The 18,749-nt window shown below is 50.7% G+C and overlaps 6 protein-coding genes across 6 annotated transcripts; 4 read left to right on the forward strand and 2 right to left on the reverse strand.

Moving 5' to 3' along the window:
* Window positions 1-498: 498 nt before the first annotated feature.
* Window positions 499-3,233, forward strand: K444DRAFT_632820 (phosphatase-like protein; the record flags this gene model as incomplete). Its single annotated transcript, XM_024883524.1, has 2 exons — window positions 499-2,295; window positions 2,346-3,233. The coding sequence occupies 2 exons, from the start codon at window positions 499-501 to the stop codon at window positions 3,231-3,233; spliced, it is 2,685 nt and encodes an 894-aa protein (XP_024733310.1).
* Window positions 3,234-3,994: 761 nt separating this feature from the next.
* Window positions 3,995-7,329, forward strand: K444DRAFT_535528 (NIC-domain-containing protein; the record flags this gene model as incomplete). Its single annotated transcript, XM_024875295.1, has 2 exons — window positions 3,995-6,955; window positions 7,009-7,329. The coding sequence occupies 2 exons, from the start codon at window positions 3,995-3,997 to the stop codon at window positions 7,327-7,329; spliced, it is 3,282 nt and encodes a 1,093-aa protein (XP_024733311.1).
* Window positions 7,330-7,737: 408 nt separating this feature from the next.
* K444DRAFT_666033 (uncharacterized protein) lies at window positions 7,738-9,886 on the forward strand. Its single transcript, XM_024887154.1, has 2 exons — window positions 7,738-8,301; window positions 8,367-9,886. The coding sequence occupies exons 1-2, from the start codon at window positions 7,926-7,928 to the stop codon at window positions 9,485-9,487; spliced, it is 1,497 nt and encodes a 498-aa protein (XP_024733312.1). The 5' UTR covers window positions 7,738-7,925; the 3' UTR covers window positions 9,488-9,886.
* Window positions 9,887-9,965: 79 nt separating this feature from the next.
* Window positions 9,966-12,349, reverse strand: K444DRAFT_616239 (Pentulose kinase). The gene is made up of 3 exons (XM_024880886.1): window positions 11,933-12,349; window positions 11,150-11,873; window positions 9,966-11,091 (listed from the first exon to the last, which is right to left on the reverse strand). The coding sequence occupies exons 1-3, from the start codon at window positions 11,989-11,991 to the stop codon at window positions 10,039-10,041; spliced, it is 1,836 nt and encodes a 611-aa protein (XP_024733313.1). The 5' UTR covers window positions 11,992-12,349; the 3' UTR covers window positions 9,966-10,038.
* Window positions 12,350-12,653: 304 nt separating this feature from the next.
* Window positions 12,654-14,024, reverse strand: K444DRAFT_535895 (26S protease regulatory subunit 8; the record flags this gene model as incomplete). The annotated part of the gene is made up of 4 exons (XM_024875330.1): window positions 12,654-12,724; window positions 12,828-13,691; window positions 13,741-13,860; window positions 13,910-14,024. The coding sequence occupies 4 exons, from the start codon at window positions 14,022-14,024 to the stop codon at window positions 12,654-12,656; spliced, it is 1,170 nt and encodes a 389-aa protein (XP_024733314.1).
* A 274-nt stretch (window positions 14,025-14,298) lies between these two features.
* On the forward strand, window positions 14,299-18,522 carry K444DRAFT_567006 (calcium permease). Its single transcript, XM_024877149.1, has 4 exons — window positions 14,299-14,816; window positions 14,885-16,791; window positions 16,842-17,795; window positions 17,844-18,522. Exons 1-4 carry the CDS (start codon window positions 14,603-14,605, stop codon window positions 18,264-18,266), a joined length of 3,498 nt encoding a protein of 1,165 aa, XP_024733315.1. The 5' UTR covers window positions 14,299-14,602; the 3' UTR covers window positions 18,267-18,522.
* The last annotated feature ends 227 nt before the right edge of the window (window positions 18,523-18,749 follow it).

Raw genomic sequence — 18,749 nt, forward strand, 5'->3', positions numbered from 1 at the left:
TCCGCATCTTCGAAGGCTAATACTGTATATGACCCGCCTTACCGCCGACCTTTTCTGCGAAGAGTCTCCTTCTTTTAAAGTCCGCCTGATCCAGCAGTCCTGACAGTATTCCCGCACCAACTCCATCCCTCGCCCCCGCGATCCGCGCTTGACGATTCCGAAGAAGCTTGGTCGGCTGTCGATCGATTTTGAACTCTGTTCACCACTCCGAACCCCGAGTCCTCTCAGCTCTTTTCTTCGCCTCTGCGGCTGTTCAGCTTCACAGCGTCATCGCGACCCATTCACCACTTCTCACCCCACCCCCACCCCTCAGCCTCACCGACCTCTCGAACCTCAATCGCCTTCGCGTCTCGAACCTCCTTACTCGTGTTCGAAAGCACGTCACTGTTCAGTTCAGACCACAATGGATACCGAAAGATAAAGACGTCCCGTGACCACGACCCCGCGCTCTCCGTACATAATCTCTCTGTCTCTTCTGAGCTGGGAATCCTGTACAAAATGGTGACGAAGACGGCTACGAGACCGATCCCTCGGTCTTCCCATTCACATTCCCATTCCAGTTCCCGCACTCCTCGAGCTACAAATCCTCTGAGCCCTCAATTATCACAAGTCTCGGCGTCTGTTGGCCAGTCACTACCCCCAAACGCAGTGCCTTTTCTTCGATCACCTGGCGCAGCACAAGATGTTCGAACACCCTCGCCGAATTACTTTGGGCTTGTTGTCGATCCTGCCAGCGAAGGGCGAGATACTGCTCCAGGTCCCGTCGGTTGGAGCCCATCGACTTCCTCGATAATTTCCTATCCATCACCGCAAGTCATTCCTTTAGATTCAAACCGAGAATATGAGGCTTTTCGAAGGCAGTCGGAGGAACATAACAACTTCAAACTCAGCCATGGGAACCTTCAGCATTTTGCATCAACTCCAGGTGCACATGTGCGTCCCAAGATAGATCGAAAACCTTCAAGATCGGATTCTCAAGAACATCCTCCGTCTCCCAGATCTAGGCCGAAGGCTCGCGGTGCTACCCCTGATCGAATGGACCTGGATGGCGAACGACAAGCTCGATTTGCGTCTCCAGAGCCCATGCGACCTAGAGAGGCATCTTTAAATGCGCCTTCGTTTTTCGACATACCCCGCCAACAATCTCCTGTCAATGTTGGTCCTCTTCCGGTGCAAAGGAATGCACTCTCAAGCCTTGACGATCGACATCCTCGACTATCATTGCCTCAAAATAAAGCGGATCCTCCCTCACCACACCTGAGGATTCAACAACCAGGCTTACAACATCCCCGGGCAGATACACTTCCCTCCTCTCTAGAAGATGGACCTGTCATGATATCTTCGGCCCAGCTAAGAGATATGATAAACAGTATTCCCGCTGGGCAACTCCTGTTGTTAGATCTTCGCGTGTTCCCGCAGTTTTCACAGTCACGAATACATGATGCTCTGAACCTGTGCATACCTACAACGCTATTAAAGCGGCCCTCCTTCAATCTGCAGAAACTACAAGACACATTTACCAATGAGGCCGAAAAAGCCAGATTTTCTCAGTGGAGGAACGCCAAATATATCGTTGTTTATGACGCTTTCTCTGATGAGAAAAAGGACGCAACGTCAGCAATCAACACCCTCAAGAAATTCTCCAACGAAGGCTGGAAAGGGCGATCCTACATTTTGAGAGGCGGGTTCGCATACTTTTCTAAGCACTTTCCGCAACTCATTGATCATCGGTCGACTCAAGAATTGCAGTCTTCAAAGATCAGTCTCTCCTTGGGAACTTCAGGACCCGAAGTCGCGCCAGTAGCCGGAGGTTGTGTAATGCCTGCTACTAAAAATGCTGCAAACCCATTTTTCAGTAACATCCGACAAAATCAGGACTTGATTGGTGGTGTGGGCCAGATGGACATCAAAATGCCAGAGGAATTGATTGCAGAATCCGACAAGATCCTTCCGGATTGGCTCCTCCAAGCCGCCACAAAAGAAGACCATGGAAGGAAGGTTTCTGATAAGTTCTTGCGTCTTGAGCTTGCTGAACAGTCGAGGATGAGTAGAGCTCTCTCTTCCGGCGTTTCTTATGGCACACCTGCTGGAGGCACCAAAGATGTTCAAATCGCCGGCATCGAGAAGGGCGGTAAAAATCGGTACAACAACATCTGGCCGTTCGAGCATGCCAGAGTGAGACTCCAGGGTCGTTCGGACGGGGCTTGTGACTATGTCAATGCTAGTCACATTAAGGCTTCGCGAAGTAATAAACGGTATATTGCTTCGCAAGGCCCCCTACCTGCAACTTTTGAGGTAAGTTTCCTTTGTCTGTCTTGATATTATCCCCTGCTAATCTGATGTAGGACTTCTGGAGCGTCATTTGGGATCAAGATGTACGGGTGATTGTCATGCTGACCGCCGAATCCGAGGGTGGACAACTCAAATGTCACTCGTACTGGGCCAGTCAAGAGTACGGACCGATGAGGCTTAAAAGCCTTTCCGAGAAGAAGGTGTCTCTGGATACAAAGAGACATCGCACGCCAGCGGAACGCAAAGATCCGGGTCGACGACGTGCTAACACGACCGCAGAAAGTGCACCTGCTCCACAGCCTGCAGAGCCTCCTTACGCCATTATCCGGAAGTTCACACTCTCTCATGCTGCACACCCATTCTCGCCCATGCGTGAAATTACACAAGTTCACTACTCCTCCTGGCCTGATTTCGGAGCGCCTGCAAGCCCAAGCCAGCTTCTAGGCCTGGTCGAACTAAGCAACTTCATTCAGCGCGCCACCGCAGCACCTACCCACTCCCCCCGCTCTGATGATCCAGAATCTGAGGAAGCTTCTCGACCGATGTTGGTTCACTGCAGTGCCGGCTGCGGCCGGACTGGTACATTTTGCACTGTTGATTCCGTGATCGACATGTTGAAGCGCCAACGCAAAGAGATGAAGAGCGGTGTTACGCCAATGGAGGTGACCGCATCGAGCGGAGGAGATTATATGGGGAAAGGGAAGGCCCCTGGAACCGACAGCTCCGGGGGTTGGGTTTTCGACCAGGATTTAGATCTTATTGAGAAGACAGTGGAAGACTTTAGGGGTCAGAGACTAAGCATGGTGCAAAGTTTGAGGCAGTATGTCCTGTGTTATGAGACAGTACTGGAATGGATTGCTCAGCAGAGTTTTGGAGGCAGTAAGACGGGTCGGGATCGAAGTGGTAGTGATGCCACTGGGACCGACCGACGGCTCAGCTGAAAACATCGACAGTAATGAAGCACGAAAACAGAGATCAATGAAAAAGAAGGGGGGGGGTTTAAGGTCTACGCATTGGGACTGCATTGGCATTGCATCGGTGTGGCATTGCATGGTATGACACTCTTAGGATAAAGCGACCTGGAGTGCCGGTTCTTCTTTGTAAATGGCTTCCGGAGATGAGGTTTATGATGATACTGCATGAATGGAAGGGACTGCATAGCGTTTGAATGCATGGCGTGGCGTTGGGAGTTGTGCTTTTGGTCGATCAGGTAGAGGGAGCCCAGTGTTAGATGAGACGGGGCTGAAGTATATAAGCATTCGTCCGAATGAGAAGAAATTGCCTGATACAACACGCATCAGTCCTCCTTTTGAGTTGTAATTCTCAGTGTCAAAAGTCCACCAAGCCTCAAGATTCACATCGCTTATAATTTCTTAGAACAAGGCTTCCTATTGTCGGCACATTGTCTCGACGCTCCTATTGTCACAATACTACACAACACCTTGAGCTCAGAAATCGTTCAATATAATTTAATTTCCGATTACTTGCATCTTTCAGAGCATATCCCCTCAACATCTCGAAGAGACCTCGCTCTTCCTGCAATCAGCACTGAAGCGGAGGTCTGGCCGCGTCGCGAATCAAGACATCAGCGCGAACCTCCAAAAAATTCTACTGTAGGCGCGTCAACCTACCACCACTCCCACCAACACCCGCTGTGCGCGGCCTCTGCACACCATCTGCTCATTTTGCTTCATCCACCACAATGACGTCCCTCTTTGGCAGCCTCAACAATACGGCGAGACCTTCAGATAATTTGTTCAGGCCCGCAGGCTCATCTGCAGCAACTCCAAACCCCTTTGGCGCAACTACAACGCAGCCGGCGACCACAGGAGGCGTTTTCGGTTCATCACTGGGGACGTCAACATCTCAACCGCAGACGACAAGTGGAGGAAGTCTCTTCGGAGCGTTGGGTACTACATCAGCAGGAGCCTCGCAACCTCCAGCAGGCGGTGGTCCTTTTGGAGCCAGCACACAGGGTCAACAACCACAAGCTGGGACCAGCCTCTTCGGTCAATCGCAACCTCAGCAGCTGGGCGGCCTCACATCTTCCGTACAGCTACCCGTCCCGCCAACCCAGCGAAGTGATCAGAATCCTGCATACTGGGATATTATTGTGGAGGCGAGCCGAAAGAGAGCACACGCAGAGTCAGTCGCAGACGATCTACCTCAACTTCAGCTCGGCCTTGGAGATCTTCGACAACGAATCAAACGGATAGGCACAGGGGCACCAGATCGAACAGCTAATGGCAGGGCGCATTACCTTCTTGCGGCTTCGGGAGTCGACCCGGGAGCAGCAGTGAGAGATTTGAATGCTTTCACTTCAGCGACCGGCAGGGTTGAGCGACAGCAAACTCGAGAGGAAAATGATACCGACGTGGAGGGGTATCTTGCAAATTTGCAGACGCAGACTACACTCAGCATGATCTCTGATGGCTTGGCTCGCTCAGTTCGAGATTTCGACGCCTTCCTGGAGGAGAATGTGACTATGGAATGGGATGCCCAGCGGAAGAGAATATACCAGCATTTTGGTATTAACCCCACCAATACTCCGCATGGCGGGGCCAGATCAAGCTTTGCTGCTTCTTCGAGTGAGAATCCAACAGCATTCGGTCGTTCCAGGCGAAGTAAGGCGGCTGCTTTGGCTGGCTCAAGAGGACCTGATGAAAAGCGAGAAAGCACTCTTGGGAGATCTAACCTACAGAAGTCCGTTATTGGAGCCGCTGGTCCAGCTGGCACCGGCCATCAAGTCCTGTTCTCCGACGTGGAGAAAAAGATGGAAGCAAGTGGGGTGGTGCCTGGTCCCCAAGATCGGTTCCAGCGAGAGAAGCAGAGCAACTATGCCGAAAAGGTGCAGAATCTAAATGTTGCGCGACTGCAGAAACGCCCCTATCCTGTTTGTCACGAGTTCTCGACTGTTGTTAAGCAAGCAGCCGATCAACAAGCTGAGGAATTAGTCGCAGCTTACCGCACACTTTCAGAGATTGTTGGGGAGGATCCTGATGTCAAATCACTGGTGGAGCTGTCCACGGCAAAAGAACGCGGTTTTGCTGAAACATATCTTGACGAGTCGCTCAATTCGGCGAAGCAAACTGCTGTCAAGAAGGCCATTCTCAGAGGCTCGGCGAAGGCTTTGGAGAAGCTAGAGTTTGAACGAATGGAAGAGGCAGTCGCGAAGAACCCTCGAGATGCCGCCCTTGGTGGTAGGCCGAATGTTCTCAACAAAGTCAAGGCATACGTTCGACTTCAAGCCGTCAAAAAGAACCTATCTGGCGACAATTCCGATTTACAGCTGTTAGGAGAAGATTACGCATGGGCTGTCATCTACTACCTGATCCGGACCGGGCATGTTAAGGAGGCAGACGGCTTTGTTCATGATAATGCAATCGCCTTCAGAGCTATTGATCGTAACTTCGCAGCTTACATCCGGGATTATGCCACCAGCAGCGATAGGAGGCTGCGTGAGGACTTGCAAGCTCGGATTCGTAGCGAATACAACCAACGCCTTCGAATCGCGCCCGAGAACTCAATCGATCCCTACAGGATGGCCTGTTACAAGCTGATCGGTCGGTGTGACCTCACTGAACGCTCTCTGCAGGGTATCACCATGAACGTAGAAGACTTTGTTTGGATGCAAATAGTTCTCGCGCGTGAACTAAATCGAGTCGAGGCAATGGCCAGCGACGTGTATGCATTGGATGACGCACGAAACACACTCAGAACAATCGGAGAGCGGTTCTTCAACAGAGGAGGCGCCGAGATGAATGGCTTGGGCTTTGGCACTTACGTCTTTCTCCAGATTGCACTGGGCATGTTTGAAGAGGCCGTGTCATACCTCTATACCTATTCATATGTCGACGGTGTCCATCTCGCCATTGCCCTTGACTTTTATGGTCTCCTCAGGGTTTCAAATCCAAGTTCAGGTATCGAGGATCTATGTAGCTTGACGACCAAGGGCCAACCTCAAATCAACTTCGGCATTATGGTCGGCTTGTATACACGGGACTTCAGAGCTGCGAACGTTAGCGCAGCTGTTGATTACTTGACAATGATTTGTCTCAACAAGGATCTTCCAGGGCAAGCTGGTACCAATCAGGTGGCTCTGTGCCATGAGGCGCTCCGTGAGCTTGTGCTGGAGAGCAGGGAATTTGCTCTGCTCCTTGGAGATATGCGTGAGGATGGGCAGCGGATCAAGGGTGTTATCGAAGAAAGAATGAGACTGATCGGCTTGGATGAGAGGGACGACTTCATGAGACGGATTACCATGCAGGCTGCAAGCGTTGCTGATGACAATGGACGAACGACTGATGCTGTCTTGTTGTATCACCTTGCCGGAGAATACGACAACGTCGTCGTCATAGTCAACCGAGCACTGAGCGAAGCAATTGCTGTGCCTCTTGGCGAGGAGAGGATGCGAATAGATCCGTTGAAGCCCCGTGCTGATGCTGGTGCTGCTGATGCTGCAAAGGAGAGAGGGACCGAATCCAGTCTCACAACGGTTGACGATCCTGTCATCTTGGCTCAGAGGATGAAGGCACTGTATGATGGAAATGCAATATTTTCTCAGAAGGTCAATCCCTCCAACCTGGTCGCTTGTGGCACGTTACTCGAGATGGGTGCAGCCAGAGACTTGGTCGAGAATGGAGAGTGGGCTCGAGCACTAGACGTAAGTTTCTTTTTTTGGTCAATGAAACCTGCTTCCCATCTAACCCATTATAGATTATTGCGAGCCTTGATATCCTCCCTCTGAAGGCTCGAGGAAATTCCAGTGTGATCCGAAATACTGCAACGAAATTTGCCTCCCTTTCGCAACCGGTCGCACAAAACGTTCCCAACCTTCTGATGTGGACGATTAAATCCTGCAACAGACAGCGAGCAAATTTGGCCAGCGCGCAATTTGGTGGAAATGAAGGAACACGACAGTCGATGATTGATGATTTGAAGCAGGCACATATGGATTTGACGACGTACACAAGCCAGTTGAGATACAGATTCCCAGCCCATGTGCACGAGGCGTTGGCGAGGGCTCAGTCGGAGTGAAGGGGAGCGAAAGCGGCCAAAAGGTCTTGAGATCCACTCAATAATGTATTATATCATCAAGGGGATGGAAGAGCGAGTGATGGATAAGAAGACTTGACAGATAAATGTCATACCGTCCTAGAGATGAGTGACGTTTGTCACCTGGTTCCCACCGCCCCTATTTCCGGTCTCTTCATGCTTTAGTCAGATCCGCTTCGACACACCTCACCTATTTATCTGAAATGTCTTCACGTACCTATATCTCTCTCATTTCCTCATATATCCGCTCATTCCATCGGCCTCACGTGCCATGCTCCAATGCAGATCGTTATCCCTGCTCCACCTGACTCAGATTGGCCGAGGCTTTGCTGTGTCATGACTTTTATTAGCCAAAATTGCAAACCCCCATGTTGCGAAAAGCTGCCATCTGTGGACCCCTTCAACATCTCCTTCTCTCCCCTCACACTCCGTCTCGCTGCATGACTCAAGGGTCTCCTTCGTACAACTGACGATTCATGACGGCCCACGATATAATTGTCCCTTGACGACCGCCCACACCCCGGGGTTTTCCTCGCATCCATGCAATAGGGACCTCGCGCCCACGGGTTCTCGCAGCAATGGCTCCCGGTGAGGGAACGCAGCAAAAACGGGATTTTTCCGAAGAAGCAACCTCACCTGGGGACCCTGCAAACGACCAGAACAAAAAGCGACGGACGACAGGGTCGAGCTCGCGCGGTGTCGCAAACCTCACCCCCGACCAGTTGGCAAAGAAGCGTGCCAATGACCGCGAGGCCCAGCGGGCTATTCGAGAGAGGACGAAAAATCAAATTGAGAGTCTCGAGCGGCGGATTCGCGACTTGACGTCGCAGCAGCCGTACCAGGAATTGCAGCATGTGCTGCGGCAGAAGGAAGCTGTTGAAGCGGAGAACACAGATATTAAGAAGCGGTTGGCTTCAGTGCTAGCTTTGATCCAACCAATTCTGGGACAACATGGTCAGTAATTGGTTTGTTCCTGGTCCTAGCAACCCCTCTGCGGCAAGTCGCTGACAATTGGCCAGGTCTCGAAATCCCACAGTACTCTTCTCCTGTGCAGCCGTACGTCCACACTCGACCTGGCTCATCCTCGAATCACAATGACTCGACATCGAACAGTGCAGCTTCTCCTGCCCCTCCCACAGCACCTCAATGGCAAGCTCCCAGTGCGCCAATGGGCCACGATCCTCGGGCCTATCCCCCAAATCAAACTGCCCAGACACAACAATTAATGAAGCAGAAGCACGATATGGCACATAATCTGGACATGGGCCCCGAGAGACTGGGGTTGGATTTTTTACTCGATGGCACTCAACGGATAAACAAAATTCCAAATGGGATAAATGGGACACCAGAACCAAGCTATCGACATATTCTTCGAGCGTCGGATAGGGGAAGTCCTGCACACCATAGAAGCAATTCTATGGGTAGCCATTCCAATTACAATCCCGGGACACCCAATGCTGAAATGATGGGACACGCAGCACCTATACGGAACGGACCTCCAACCTGTCCATTGGATTCTCTACTTTTGGACTTTCTCCACGAACGACAGCAACAAGCCTCTGAAGGTGTTTCAACCCCCCAGCTTGTTGGACCAGCGTATCCAAGCGTGTCCTCGCTCCTCAACCCCGCTCGGAGCGTCAACTCCCACCCACTGTCCAAAGTATTTACAGACATTCTAGCAACCTTTCCAGATCTGTCCACTCTTCCCGAGAAAGTAGCAGTCCTGTACGTCATGTTCCTCGTGATGCGCTGGCAAATCGCTCCCACGCAAGAGAACTACGACCGTCTCCCCGAATGGTTTACGCCTCGGCCCTCCCAACTCTTCACCTCCCATCCAGCTTGGATCGACCACCTGCCCTGGCCCAAGATGCGAGACCGCCTTGTACGAGACTACAACCCGCGAGACTACCTTTTTGATAACTTCTTTATCCCATTTACGACGACCCTGAGCCTGAATTGGCCGTATGAGCCTACGGATACGCTACTGAGCAGTCCCGAGAGTGATGAATTGATGATTAACCCCGTTTTTGAGCGGCATTTGAGGAGGTTGGAGAATTGGAGCTTGGGGCCTACATTTGCTAAAGCGTTTCCGGGGTTGCAGGATACGTACAGGCTAAAGACTGAGGGTGATAGGCGATAGCAAGAGAAAGTTTTATGAGTATACGTGATAAGATAAGGGTCACGAGCTGGGCCGGGAGGCAAAAACGGGAAGAGGCAAATATATGTCTTCGGATGGCTGGGAAAATGGGAAGGAATGGGAAGCGCAGCATTGTACTATAATGGTGTTCTCGGTTTAAAAGGAAGGCATTGGGTGGTTCAGTTACTGCTTCAGTACTGCCGCAAGATTTCTGCATGGCAACTGTTTAGAACATGGCTGTCATCTCCGCGAGGATATGGCGGATCGGCGTTTTGAAATTAGCTTTGTCTGTTTGGGATATCCATAGAAACACTCATTACGATGCGTGAATATGATCACGTTGTTGCACTTCTCGCACGGTACGCAATTCGAGAGATTTTGGGTCTCCTAATACAACTGAAGCATTGAGTATTCGTTAGATATGATGGTCTGAATATCCTACTTCGAGCTGAACACCAAGTCAAGACGAAGCATTTGCTAGAAGGGTTTGAAATTTAGACGCAAGGCGGTAACAAGCATTCTATTCTTTCTATCTTTTAAATACACGGAGACAATCAAGCCCACCCTTTAACAGCCTCATCCACGCTCATCCGATACTCCTGTTGTGTTTTAACCTGCTCCAGGAATACCTTGTACTTAGCATCAAGTAGCTTCTTCTCGTTCGCATTCTTCCCCGGTCTCGTGACTTTGCCAGGCTTGCTCATACGATCCATGATGCTCCAAAGATCCTCGGTCTTGCCATCTGTATCAGCACTGGCTGCCTTAGCACCTAACATAGCCGCACCATGAACCACAGCCGCGTGTACGTATCTTGGGATCAATACAGGCATGTCACACGTCGTGGCCATGAGTTCCATCAAAATCTTGTTCTGGCATTGGGATCCTGACATGAAGATGCTGGTGATGCCATGTCCGGAATCGTTCATTTTTTCGACGATTTGGCGTGTCTGCATGGCGATGAACTCCATGGTAGCGTAATAATAGATAGCCAAGCCATCCATGCTTCGGTCACTGCTCAGTCCGATGACAGATCCGGTCATGTTAGGATCGGCAATCGGAGAACGGTTGCCCCAGAGGTCGCCGTAGAAGAAAAAGTGTCGACCGAGGTAGGAGATCGTTGGTGCGTTTGTCTTTTCTTTCAATTCCTCCAAATGAGAGTTCAAGTAGTCGTAGACGCTGGTGCTGAAGGACTCAGCCAGAGACACGGTTTCATTGTATGCTGGGTGGGTTTCGAGAACATGCTTCAAAAGCTCTCCCGTTGCTGACTGGCCACCCTCAGCCATCCAGAAATCCGGAAGCAGCACGTCTCTATATGGACCCCAGACACCGTCGACGAAAACGGGCTGTTTTGACATTGCAAGATGGCATGTCGATGTTCCTGCAACTGCTGCCAGTCGGCTGAAAGCTTGAGACATATCGTTCTTAGGAACCTGGGAGTCAAGCTGGTCACTGTCCAGGTTGACCTTTGCGCCTACGGTGCCAACCCACCCAGCATAAGCGTCTATGACACCACTACCAACTGCAATGCCGGCAGGCAGGCCCAGCTGTGAAGCGGCCTTCTCACTCAGAACGCCAACTAATTCGCCAGCACTTAGGTACTTTCCGTTCTATGAGAAGTTAGTTAGCGATTCCGGGGTATAAGAAACGGATTACGAAAAGGCTCACCACCCCATCAACTCCACCAATCCTCTTATAGTCATCCTTGGTAAGGTCCCCCAAGCCAATGGCCTCGTAGAAATCATCCTGCCACCCCTTGACACTTCCATCAACTCCAACTGGGACATAGCCCTGTTTGCAGACTGTGCTGCAGAAACTCCTCGTCTCGTTGCCTGTTGCCAGATGGGTCAACGCATCTGCCAAGTCATAGAACTTGCAACGATCAAACAACTCAGGTGGCATATGGTTCTTCAACCACAGCACTTTTGGTATTTCCATCTCAATGCTCATCTTGCCTCCAACATAGCGTAAGAGATTGTGGCCGGTAGCATTGATCTTTGCCGTCTCCTCGACAGGTCTGTGGTCCAACCAGAGAATGACGTTGCGATCATTTCCGTCATTCGTGAAATTAGGGCCGGTAACAGGCACTGGTTTATCGGTATCGTGTGCGAAGACTGCTAGGGAGCAGGTGGCGTCAAAGCCAATTCCACGAACAGTCGTCGGATCGATGTTGTGCTGGCTGAGAGCTCGGTGGACGCACATGCAGATGCATCTCCAGATATCGGTAGTCGACTGCTCGTAGTATCCAGTTTCTGGTTGCCAAAGTCCAATGTTCTCCGTCGCCAGCGCCTTGATGTCACCAGAGGCATCGATTACGCAGGCTCTTGCAGAACCCGTGCCAACGTCAATGCCAATGTAATGGTCCACATGAGGGTTCAAATCGTTGTGTGGACTGGTAATCTTGGTCAATAATGCCATCGCCATTGTGGTGAAGCGGGCGTCTGGACTCACTCCATGCTCGCCTGGCGCGAGGGCTTTCTGTAGTTTTGGCGGAAGGGGATCTGAGCCATCCTGGGTTACGTCGCTGCTGACACCCAAGGTCAGCCGGAGCTCCCTCAACTGGGGGTGGCTGAGAGCTTGTCGGATGCCCTGTGCCTAATTTGTTGAGCCCAGCTTCGACAGCGAGGGGTAGACGGGAAGGAATGAGGGGCAACCGACCGGTTGGCGCTCGGCTGAGTTGCTCTGAGAAGGCAATTGAAGATCAGTCGTGTCTCTTTCGCTGGAGAAATATACGTGCTATGCCGGCGCGGCGATGAATGGTTTACAAACTTGGAGGGCTCTAGCTTTTACTCACAATGATCAACATCCAACGTTTTTCTGAGCATGCCAGGGTTGCACGTCATACCCCACCCTCTCCGTACACAAAACTGGGGCCCTCTGAATATCAACCTGAGTCAGCAAAGAGAGGGGCGTTTCTGTCCGTCCGACTATTCTCGGATATAAATCATCCAGTTTATGAAGATGCTGAGTTGACGGTTAGAAAGAATGGCCTGCCTCTGTTTTCTTGCGCGTGGGCATGCTGCAAGCTCCAGCTCGGGAAACCTTCTCTCTCAAAACAGGGGTCGTGTGGCTGATGACACGGTGCCCTCGTCTCGAGGCCAAACTGACTTCGAGAATAGATTGATATCTATTACTGCTATCGTACAATTCGCAAAGGTCTCGCCAAATGCATCTATTTCCATAATTTCCCCAGACTGACCTCCTTGTCATCGTGCTTGTTCAGCACCTTCGCCGTTGCCAGGTCTAGAAGGAGAATTAGCGAGTGCTTCATGAGGACTAGGACAACGTCCCGGGAGAAACCATGAGACAGTGAGAATATGAAAGGGATTTCTGCCCCGGCACCTACCAAAATCTTCCTGAGTAACATGCACTCGTCTCTCCCTCAAAGCGTACATGCCTGCCTCCGTGCAAACACCCTTCAGCTCTGCTCCAGAACACCCGTTCATCTTTTCGGCAATCTTTGTCAAGTTGATACCACGGGTCAAGTTCATGCTTCGGCTATGAATTCGAAGAATGTCTGCTCTGGCTTCGACTGTTGGTGGGGGGAATTCGATCTTTCGGTCGATACGTCCAGGTCTCAGGAGTGCCGGATCCAAGATGTCAAGACGATTCGTGGCCATAATGACCTTGATGTTCTTTGTAGGCTCAAATCCATCCAGTTGATTTAGCAACTCCAACATAGTTCGTTGAACCTCGGAGTCGCCACCAGATGAGCCCTCCACACGGGATGATCCGATGGAATCTATTTCATCCATGAAGATGATAGATGGGGCATGCTCTCTCGCCATGACGAACAACTCGCGTACCATTCTTGATCCTTCTCCGATGTATTTCTGCACCAACTCTGATCCGGACACTCTGATGAACTTGCAGTCGGTGTGATGTGCGACAGCTCTTGCTAGCAGAGTCTTTCCCGTTCCTGGTGGGCCATATAGAAGGACTCCTTTGGGTTGTGCTATGCCGAGAGACTCGAAGAGTTCGGGGTGCTTGAGGCCGAGCTCAATAACTTCCTTGATTTCTTTAATCTGTTGATCTAGACCACCAATCATATCGTATGTGCTATCGGGGACCTTTTCTACCATCATGAGGGATACCAGGGGGTCGACAGACGACGGCAGCATCTTTTCGAGTTTGTAGGAATCGGAGAGAAGTGTAACCCGCTTTCCAACCGTGAGCTTGGAAATGTCAACATTATCGGAGACGTCAACGACTGTATCGTGGTCAGTTCTGGACTTTCAAAGCTTGCCCTTTCGTCGTACCGTATTTGCCTTCCGGGTGCACCTTGACCAAGACCTTCTTCGTTCCCATCACCTTCACAACCTCACCAACGTATGATCCAGGTTGCTGCAATAAACCGAGCTCTTCACGTAATAGCCGCACTACCTGGTGTTAGCCATGATGGTTGGTTATGGGAGGCCTTGATGCTACCTCTCGAGTTGTAGTCGTTTCTCTGAGCTTCCAATCTTCGCAGAACAGCTTGACCCTGGATGATCTCGAGCTTCCTACTCTCGATCTTGTTGTGAAAGAAGCTATCGAGCGCCATGATCGCTACAGGATGGCAGCAGCGAGAGGAGTGATGGGGGTAGGGGGGCGTGGAGAAGTGGTGTTGGTAGAGTTCGTTGATAGAAGTGCTGATGGCCTTGCCTTTGGACTTATGGTCTTCAGGCACTTCCCGCTCACGCGTCCCTGGCTTCCGTATCACGTGCAATTTTCTTGGCAACCGGGACCAGGGTCTCCCGTCGTCGCAAAAGAAAACAAGGCAGTCACGCTAATGGTCGCGGCTTCCCTTCCGAACGGTAGCCCTTCGTGCAACCTCGTGGGATCGATGTGGATGTCAACTGATTGTGTATCTAAGACAAAAGAAAACCTCCCTCCCTCCCTCCGTCTTCACTCCACGTGCAGACAATCATCACCATCATCGAAGTGTTCGCACAGTCTCTTGCGCGAATGTCTTCCGTCCGTAGTGTTGCTCTCTTTTCCTTCGTTTACAAACCAGCTCGTGATAGCTGTTGATCTTAGTGCCCGACTATTCCAAACCCTAGGATCTACGAGCATAGCTATCTAATCAAGCTCCCGCCATAGCTCGGCATATCAGTCACGGCTTTAAACAACCTAGCAGCCATGTCTTCTGGTCAAGATAACACTCCAGGTGCAACGATGGATTCAGCCCAGCAACCTGCCGACGTGTCAACTCCTGCTTCACCAACAGATAACAGACATCCTCTGTCAATAGTGGAATCAATAGCGCAACAGATTACACCGCCAACTGAGGGACTTTCAGAGAGTTATCAGTCAACAGACACAATCCGACGGAGACCAGAACCACAATCATACGGTATGTCTCAGCGGGGTTTGTTGCAGCTTTCTACCTATTTCTGCATCCACGCTAATCTCATGGCGAAGGTACCATCATACAGGCTGCGTCGCATGCGCCCGAACACAGGGACAGCGAATCTTCACAAACCAGTGACCGACCAATACCACATAGTATGGAATCATCTCGATCATTTCAACCACTAAGGTCGCCCATGTTAGGCCCTGAGCGGGGACGTGGAGGTACACGGTCGAAGAAACCTGGAATGCCTCGACGGGCTTCGTCAAATGTGCAGGCACCTCATCGTGGCCAAGAGTTTTCCGTGGATGACGATGTGACGGAAATCGAGGATGATCTTGCTACAAGGCATGGAGCTACGTCAGGATTTGGGTCTGTCAGGCACCAAACTTCAACATTAAGAAGGCGGCCCAATACGCAACAGCCTCCATTACCGAGGGTCAACTCATCACGCGACGAAGAGGAAGCAGAAGCGCAGGCAGAGAGAGCTAGTCTGGTGGAAGATGTGGAAGGTGGAGACCAAACACCGGGGTCTGGTGAGGAGGGGACACTCCGTGAGGTTGGCGTGGATGATATAACTCCGGATGAGAACGATGACGATGATTTGAGTGACGCCGAGAGCTTTACTCTCAAAGATCGCCAGGAAGCTATAAACGAAACACATCCATTTGGTATTCGAATCTGGAAGCCGGCGCTTTACAAGAAGGACAGATCAGTCCAGAAGACTGCGGAAGGTGATATCCATTCGTCTCCTGGCGGCAGGGTCAGCAAATGGCTCCTCTTCTTTAACATTTTATGGACTGTCTGGTTTGGATGGTGGCTGGGGCTTGTTGCATTGACAGGGGCAGTTGTGTGCTTCATCTTTGCTGCCGCACCAAGTGCTATCGAATACGGCCGAGTCCTCTGGGGACTTGCGGGCTACTTGTTTTATCCATTCGGGAAGTTCGTCCGGCTAGAACAGGATGAAGCATATGCACATGAAGATGAAGGTGAAGGACGCAGCATAACAGAATATGAGCAATGGCAGAGCGGGGACATTGAAGATGGACGACTTTTCTTCGGACCACAAGGAAACCGATCCATTGTTGGCCGCTCCAGGCGAAGCATCGACTCGACAGTCAGCGCCAGTGAGACAGATAGTCTCTTGGGAAGGACTAGACGAGGAACACAACGAACTGGCTCAGAACGTCCGCTCAAAAGGAGACTTTTTGGCCGAGGCCAATGGAACACAGGACGAGTGATCTTCTTCCTCTTTTTCTATGGGCTCATCACTCCTCTATTGTTCGTGGTGTCCGGTATCTGCTGGTTCTTAGTTTTCTGGATACCTATGGGCAAAGTTACAATGCTGTTATTCTACCACCTTCGACGGCATCCACTCGCACTCTCCTTCCAGTCAGATTCCGACTACTCTCGCGGCTCTATTCCCAACTCGTCCATTCTTCTCTGCACTTACCGAGCTGTGGGCTTGAAGTACTGGAAATACACTGTAGATGGCACCAACATCTTCCTGATCAATTTGATGGGAGTCGTTCTCTTTGTCATTTTCGACTACTGGGTCCTATTAGAGGTATTGGAGCTGAAGGGTCTCACCATCACATCTCCTGCATTCCTCTTCACAGGAGCACTGTTCTCGATCATACCACTGGCATACTTCATTGGTCAAGCAGTAGCATCCATTTCGGCTCAGTCTTCAATGGGACTTGGTGCCGCTATAAACGCCTTCTTCTCGACCCTGGTAGAGGTATTCCTCTACTGTGTAGCACTCAATCAAGGCAAGGGGCAGCTGGTGGAGGGGAGTATTATAGGCAGCATTTTTGCTGGTATTCTTTTCCTTCCCGGACTATCCATGTGCTTTGGGGCAATCAAAAGAAAGACACAAAGGTTCAATGCCAGATCAGCAGGCGTAACATCAACCATGCTTCTGTTTGCAGTCATCGCAGCATTCGGCCCAACCCTGTTTTACCAGATCTATGGAACCGTGAGTTCAGCTAGCTTTTATTCTCATAAACTTGCTAATTTCATCAATAGCACGAACTCAATTGTTTGAATTGCGTAGATACAGATGATTCCACGCCTAGCCGTGATTGTCGTCGGTGTTACTTCTCTCAGTCTCCAGATTTAACGGATCGATTCTACATCGAGGCAGTACGTCCTTACTGTTGGTTTGCTGCCGTTCTTCTATTCCTTTCGTACGTAATTGGGTTGTGGTTCACTCTGCGAACCCATGCAGCAGTTATCTGGAACAACGAGGTGGATGAGAAAAGAACACAGGAGGCGCAACAAATTTCTGGACCTCAGCAACCCTTCAGTGGGGCTCCACACGGTCGACTGCAGAGACAAGGTAGTACTCTGAATAGCTCAAATGATGCTCGTGGATCGGAAATTCGAGAGTCGCAGCTTTATAAACGAATCTTGGGACAGTCGTTGAAGCAAGTCGGCCTTGCTCCACGCGAGGATGGAAGCCGACACAATTCAGTCTCTGATCCTACGGGTCCAAATGGCGTGTCTCCCACTCCTCATATCCCACCTCCGAAGAGCAGTGGAGGGGAGAGCTCGAGATCCGAGGTGCATATTCCAGGATTTACCGAAGCGCAGAATATCAATCTCGTTCGAGAAGTGGCAGAAATGGCTGCCACTGCTGCAACCATTGCTGCAAGAGACGTTGTTAAGGCTCCTCGAAAAGCATCTACGTCCGGTAACTTACCAGGCTCTTCGCACAAGCCCCAAGCAGTCCGAGCCGGGGTTGTTCATGATCCTGAGGAGATGGCACACGCGGAAACTCATGCTGGAGGTGGTCACGATGCTCCCAATTGGAGTCGGATGAAGAGTTCCGTCATTCTTTGTGGGGCAACAGTACTTTACGCCCTCATAGCTGAGATCCTAGTCACCAAGGTGGACGTCGTGTTGAGCTCCGTTGCCATTGATGAGAAATTTCTTGGCATCACATTGTTTGCCCTCGTTCCTAACACCACCGAATTTCTGGTAAGTATTTGGAGTTACCCGTGCCAATTATTGCTAACCCTGGGGCAGAATGCCATATCCTTTGCAATGAACGGCAATATTGCGTTATCCATGGAAATTGGATCTGCATATGCGCTCCAAGTTTGCCTACTTCAGATTCCAGCTCTGGTGTTGTTCAGTGCCATTAATGGACAGTGGCTTAATGACGACAAGCTCGTCGACCATACCTTCAGCCTCATCTTCCCCCAATGGGATATGGTTACTGTAATTTTGTGCGTCTTCCTTCTCAGCTACATGTACGGCGAGGGGAAGAGCAATTACTTCAAGGGATCCATCCTCCTCCTCAGCTATCTCGTCGTTGTGGTGGGATTCTGGTTCTCCGGCATGACAGATATTGCAAACTTGGGCATAAGCCGTTTCGACGTTATTCAAGCTGGCGGAAGCTTCAAGACAATTGGGAGACATAAGTCTGGAATGGCCTACCAGCAATAACCATTCTAAGTTTGACAATTCTTCATTTCCCATATTCTCTCATATTGAGCACCGGCGTTGGGAGAATGCCTGGGCTCTGTTTGTAACCTTTAGGTACCAGTTGCAGAGCAGCTTTTCTCGTGTCTTCGCGGGAAGTGGAACAAGTATGTAAGATATGTAATTAGTGCTGAACATCCTCTGGGGATACAGTAGTCACGCCGCGCTGAGATTTTAGAGCCGTATCATGACCATAAATCTTGAAGATATCCAACTTCACTTCTTATTTCTGCTTCAATTTCCCAACTCACAGTCACAAATCATAGCCTAACGCTGTATGTGCCGTTTGCTTCATTGTGATCTCAGCAACTGTCCTCTGTCCCGGAGATATTGAACTTTATCGCCGAAAGGCTTGGAAAGTCACTGGTGACATGCCGCCCTAGCAACTGGATAATGGATCCTGGTCTTTACCGGCATGGGCAAAGGAAGGAAAGCTGGAGTGGGGCC

Source organism: Hyaloscypha bicolor, assembly GCF_002865645.1.
Source record: "Hyaloscypha bicolor E unplaced genomic scaffold K444scaffold_118, whole genome shotgun sequence".
NCBI lineage: Eukaryota > Fungi > Ascomycota > Leotiomycetes > Helotiales > Hyaloscyphaceae > Hyaloscypha > Hyaloscypha bicolor.